Source organism: Orycteropus afer, unplaced genomic scaffold, assembly GCF_000298275.1.
Source record: "Orycteropus afer afer isolate SDZICR_OR568_19922 unplaced genomic scaffold, OryAfe1.0 scaffold00250, whole genome shotgun sequence".
In the NCBI taxonomy this organism is placed as follows: domain Eukaryota; kingdom Metazoa; phylum Chordata; class Mammalia; order Tubulidentata; family Orycteropodidae; genus Orycteropus; species Orycteropus afer.
Window position 1 is genome coordinate 3,725,387 of NW_006921837.1, and position 6,000 is coordinate 3,731,386.

The 6,000-nt window shown below is 35.5% G+C and overlaps 1 protein-coding gene across 1 annotated transcript in view; it reads right to left on the reverse strand.

Moving 5' to 3' along the window:
* NKTR (natural killer cell triggering receptor) overlaps positions 1–6,000 on the reverse strand; it is a 68,546-nt gene that overhangs the window by 42,790 nt on the left and 19,756 nt on the right. Inside the window, exon 2 of the mRNA XM_042782157.1 lies at positions 2,140–2,214. Coding sequence (XP_042638091.1) covers positions 2,140–2,214 — 75 coding nt within the window. The remainder of the gene's footprint in view (positions 1–2,139; positions 2,215–6,000) is intronic.

Here is a 6,000-nt window from a genome sequence, read left to right on the forward strand (position 1 = left end):
ATAAAATACAAGTAAACATCACAGTGACATCTTGGTTTGCTTTTTAACACTTTAAAGAGATCTTTTGCCTCAGATTGTGCCAAATGCAATGTTATTTGATTTGCTGACTGTGAAAGTTGGACAGTGAAAAAGGAAGACTACACTCCAATTGTGATGTTGGCAAAGCAATACGAAGAGGTGAGAATAACCTCTAGATCAATCAAAGCCCACGAGCCACCAAATTCCCATATCCAGAGCCTATGTGCTGCCACTGTGTCCATCATGCCCAAAGAGAAAGGCTGATGGGGATGCTAAGGGAGATAAAGCCAAGGTGAAGGACAAACCACAGAAGAGATCCACAAGGTTATCTGCTAAACCTGTTCCTCCAAACCCGGAGTCTAAGCCAGTGGTTAAAAGCATTAGGCTGCTTGCTAACTGAAAGGTTGGTAGTTTGAACCCACCAGGTATTCATTCCACAGGAAAAAGATGAGACAGTCTGTTTTTATAAATATTTACAGACTTGAAAACCCTACAAGGCAAGTCCTACTCTGTCCTATAGAGCAGCTCTGAAGAGGAGTTGAATCAATGGCAATGGATTTGGTTTTTCGTTTAAAGAAGGGAGAGAAGTTACCCAAAGGGAAAAAGGGGAAAGCTGATGCTGCCAAAGATGCAAATAATCCTACAGAAAATGAAGATGCCAAAACAGATCAGGGGCAGGAAGCTGAAGGTGCTGGAGATCCCAAATGAAGTGTGTGCATTTTTGATAACTGTATACTTCTCGTGTTTGCACAGTTTGAAATAATATTTTTCATCAAGCTTTATAAAAATGCGGAATTCTGTTTTACCTGTTTTTTTTTTTTTTTCCCAGCTATATTGCTACCACATAGAACATTTCATTGTTGTTTTTTTGGGGAAGGGGCAAATGTAACTAACAGAAATGTCTCTGAAGCTGAACTCATAGAGAAGAAAATACCTTTCCCTTCTAGTTTTCAGAGACTTCCTCTTGGTTCCTAGAAGAAGGGATTCCTTGACTTTGATACACATTAGTTATTTGGGCACAAATACTTTGTGGTGTGGCAAAATTAAAATTTATTTTTATGTTTTCATATCCTCTTCTCCTTCTTTGCCTTCAGCATAGACTTGACTCCCATAAACCCAGAGATCAGTTGGATTGACCCCCAAAAATCAGTTACCAGTACATAAGGTAATCTGGACTTTCCAGTGATGTCATCTCAATGGTGTCCCTCAAAAGAGCTGTTTCTTTTATTAAATTGTGGATCTTCAGATTGATAATTCATTTCATTTTCTGACAGTCAGGACTAGCTCATGAAAAGTTGTTAAACATGCTAAATGTGAAATGTCAACCACCACTCTAAATTTTCCCTGTTCCAAACATCAAAACTTCACTAGGTTTTACAATGGCCTTCTGATTTTGGTAGTCCACTGAAGAAGGGAGTTTGAAAGTTGTATACTGTTAATGATTGTCTGACGATGTCCTGCCTGAAATACCATGTTGTTTATGAAACACATTTTTAATAAAGCTGGATACAGCTTTATTTATTTATTTTTTTGATATAGTTTAGCTTGGGGAAAAAAAAAACTGTGATGTTGGAAAAGAATATCGAATATATCATGGACTGCCCGAAAAACAAACAAGTCAGTCTTAAAAGAAACACAAGACTGGCTAGCTTATTTTGGACATGTCATCAGGAAAGACCAATCATTAGAAAAGGACATAATGTTTGGTAGTGGGTAGAGGAAACTCTCAATAAGATGGATTGACACAACAGCCACAACACTGGGCTCAAACATCCCAATGATCGTGAAGGTGGCCCAGAACTGGACAATGTTTTGTTCTGTTATACACAAGGTCACCATGAGTCGGAGCTGACTGGACAGCAACTAACAACAATACGAATTACCATGTACAGAGATTTCATTACATAAAGTAGATTCTTTTTCACTTCTGGAATCATTTCTTTCTCCTCCCTTCAAGAAATCTTTCCCTGATGCCATACAAAAGGCAGTGAAAATATATATATTTTTTTATTTGAAAAACTCATTTCACAGCCCACTATCTTTTCCAGGAAGAATCTGCTCTGTTAAGCAAGGTAAAACTGACTGCCATGATTCCACATTGGAAACAATAATTCTACTTACCTGAGCATAGGCAAAGGAAGTTTTTGCATGTTTTTGGACATATGTCTGAGAAGAGCTGAAACATAATACGACCAACTGAAACAAAATACATAGAAAAAAAAATTGTAAGCAGGTTGATTAAAAGTACCACATTTTATATAAGAGAAAGAGAAGAAAAAAACAGCATCAACAAATTGGAAGGTTCGTTTCTGTAATTTATTCTAATTTTTTAAAAGACTTAATGGGAGAGAACTTAACTAGGCAGTACCAACTAACGATGACTTAACTCTGTTAATCTTAAAATTCACATGTAGCCTAAGTGGTTCCAGCCCTAAAATTGTAGGATTTTAAGAATTTAAAAGAAGCTTATATTATTAGAGCCATTTTAATACATTCCCCTACCCGAACTATAAATCATTAAAAGGCTCCTGCATAACAGTTAGACAGCTATTATTGGATCTATGTCTGGATCCCTCCTGTGATGAGCACAGATCATATCATAAAAGTCATTCCGGCCAGCACTGTTAAAAGGATGTTCTTATCCTATATTTCCAGCTTTCTACCATCAGTCAGAACTGTTTAGAGCCAATTTCCTGAATTGCACCATCTACATGTCACTTAAAATGCACATTCTATTCTCTGAGAAAGCAGAAAGAGAAAACAGTAATACTTTCTATAGTAAAGAGAAAATGAAGAGTATGGCTGCAACTTCAATTTAACTACACCATCAAGAACTGATTCACAAACTTTCTGGTCTCAGCACTCCGTTAAACGCTTCAAAATTACTGAGCTTTTGTTTAAGTCAGTTATATCTATTTATATTTACTGTATTCATTAATAAATCTGGTAATTTTCTCAAACAAGCATATACTATCACACACTACACAGCTGTCAGAGCAACAGCCTCACATATCATGTAATCTCTGGACAACTCCACTGTACACTTGTAAGAGAATGAGAATGCAAAAGGAAAACAATTATCTTAGTATTTAACATAAAAACACTTTGACCTTGCAGATATCCTGAAAGGATCTTAAAACATAAGAAGGGAGTTTGGATTTACAGTCACTCTCCTGAGTTTGTTTCCCCTTCATTCTAAAAAATTTTTCCAGTATGAATATTTTTATTTACTCAAAGCAATTTACAGAATACATCAAAATTAAATGTGGACAAAGCGTAAAACACTTTTCATATAGATTCAAAATTACTTTTGATATACTTTAACATCACAAGATTTTTTCATTTATTCCCAGCCATGTCAGCAGTTCCTTTGAGGACAAAACAAAACTATAGCATTTTAGGCATCCTTAAGGGGTAAAAAGTGGGATAATGACATATGGGGAAGACTTTCCTATGTCAACACTTTGCCTGTAGCTTTAATGGAATCAAATTTTAAAGCAATTTCAATTCTTGAAATCTAAGAGAATAAAGAAAAAGATGGGAAAAGAAAGCAAAAAGGAAGACTTAATTAGGAAGCAATGTGTGTAAAAGTCAATTTAGAGTTTAAAAAATGTATACATTACCAGTACTATTAAATAGATGCTTTTGAATGAGTGAATGAATGAATAAGTAAGATCTTAGGAGAACTTATTACTCAACAAACACTACTTACAATTTAGTGGGACTTAGTTATCTTCTAGAATTTGTCATTACTATCAAAAATATTCTTTCATATATAGAAAATTTCTTCCAAGGAATTATCTCTATGCCAATAAATACAATGCTTTACAATCGTTACAGTAAAATCTGAAACTGGTTAGTATAAGCATTAGAATGGTGTGTTTAGTGTAGAAAATGTGTGCCTAAGGGCAAAAGTGATCCTGAACAAGACTGGCTTCCAACCTTAATCTGAACATACCAACATGAAGATCCTTAAAAATAACATATACAGGGATATATCAAGAGTAATCAGCTAACATCAAAATATTTTAAACTTTGGCTACAGAAAGAAAAGCCAAGATTCTCTATGCTTTATTGCAGATCCTGATTCAGCTACTTGGTGGCAGGAATGAAATCAGTAGCTACCCAAACCAAAAACCAAACTCACCACCATCTAGTAGACTGCAACTCACAGTAATCCCCTTTGGGTTTGCGAGATGGTATATCTTTACAGATGTAGATTGCCCCATCTTCCTTCTGTGGAGCGGCTGGTGGGTTTGAACCGCCAGCCTTCTGGTTAGCAGTCAAATGCCTTAGGCACAACGTCACCAGAGCTCCTTAGTAGCTACCGGAATCTGGATAAAACCCAAAATCACACTAGTTTTATTGTTCTCAGAAACAGCTATGCTAAAATTGCAGACTGCAATGCTGAGATCATGGAGATAAAATACATAGTAGTTGGGAAAGTGAGCACTGCTTCGAAAAAATATAGAAGTTGGCACACAGCAGAAAACAGCACACAGACAATTTAAAGGAAGAGAGAAGTATAAGGGCAAAGGCAGGAACAGTTTATATTAGGAGGCAAAAGGTAAAAACTCCACAGGATTTTCATTTGCTGGTTTTTAGAAGTGATTCTAGTCTTAGTCTAGAAGCATCACTGAAGCCTACTCAGCATCAAAGCAACATACAAGCCAAGCCTCCACTGACAAATGGGTGGTGGCTGCCACAAGGTGCACCGGACAGGAATCGAATTCAGGTCTCCTGGAAGGCAAGAATTCCACCACTGAACCGCCAATGCCTCAAAGGTAAAGAGTAATAAAATATACTTTCACAAATGAAGAAATATCTAAATATACAGGTCAGAAGTATTCACCACATACCAGGAAAAGAAGCAATATCCAGACATACCCTAATAAAGTGATCATCAGAGATATAAAGGAGAAAAAAAAATCCTTACAGAATCATGTCACCCAAAAGGAAAAATAATTAGGCCCATTTCAGACTCCCTTACATTAGAAACTAGAGACAACAGAGCAGTGGCCACAACCTTAAAGGAAACAATAGGCTGTAAACCAAGAATTCTACACTGGCAAAGGAAATAATACACTATTTAGATTTTATCCTAAAAAATCTATTTGAATATATAATCCTGAGATATGACTCAAATATAATTAAAAAGTGAGAAGTTAGTAGGAAAAGAGTGGTAATGAGTGCTGAACCCATTACAACACAGAATTAAATCTAAATAACAATGGTAATTATGTACATAAAACAGAAGAAATGTTACAGCTATTGGGAAACTAAGTTATGCAATAGTGAAAAAAAGTTTTCCCCTATTTTTATGTACCTCCTAAAAATGTTCTTTCTTCCTTCTGAATAAGTAATGTTCTCATGATTCAAAAATCAAATAGTGGATTGTGAGGAATGCAACCAATGTCACCGAGTAATTTGTGAAAAAACTGCTGAATGAGAACCTAAAGTGCTATGTAAACCTTCACTAAAAACACAGTAAGTTTTATTTTAAAAAATAAATAAAATAATAATCATATAGTAGACAAAATCATGAAATGAGAGATCTTAATTCCATCCCTGTAAATAGGAAATCACTTTGACTAATTTCTTGGGTGTTTTTCACATTTCTTTTTGTAAACACAAGAAATAAAAAACTAGCATGTAATATATATGGTATTGCACCTTGCTTTTCTTTACTTAATGATTATCTTGAAGAACTTCTGGTGCTTGCAATGTAAAAATAACAAACAACTATAGAGGGAGGCAGTGGGGAATCTAAGTATCAAAAACCAGCAAGAAGGGGTTGATTTGATGAGAGAAAGTATATTTCCTCATATTTCACAGTAGGAGTCAGTAAGTCGACTTTGCTGAAGTATACTATAGAGAACTATGGATTTAAACACACTGCTTATGTAACATCTGTAAGAACTAAAAATATACTAAACATCTTTCAAGTTACTGTTGAGGGGGAGGGAACAAGACAAGCAACCC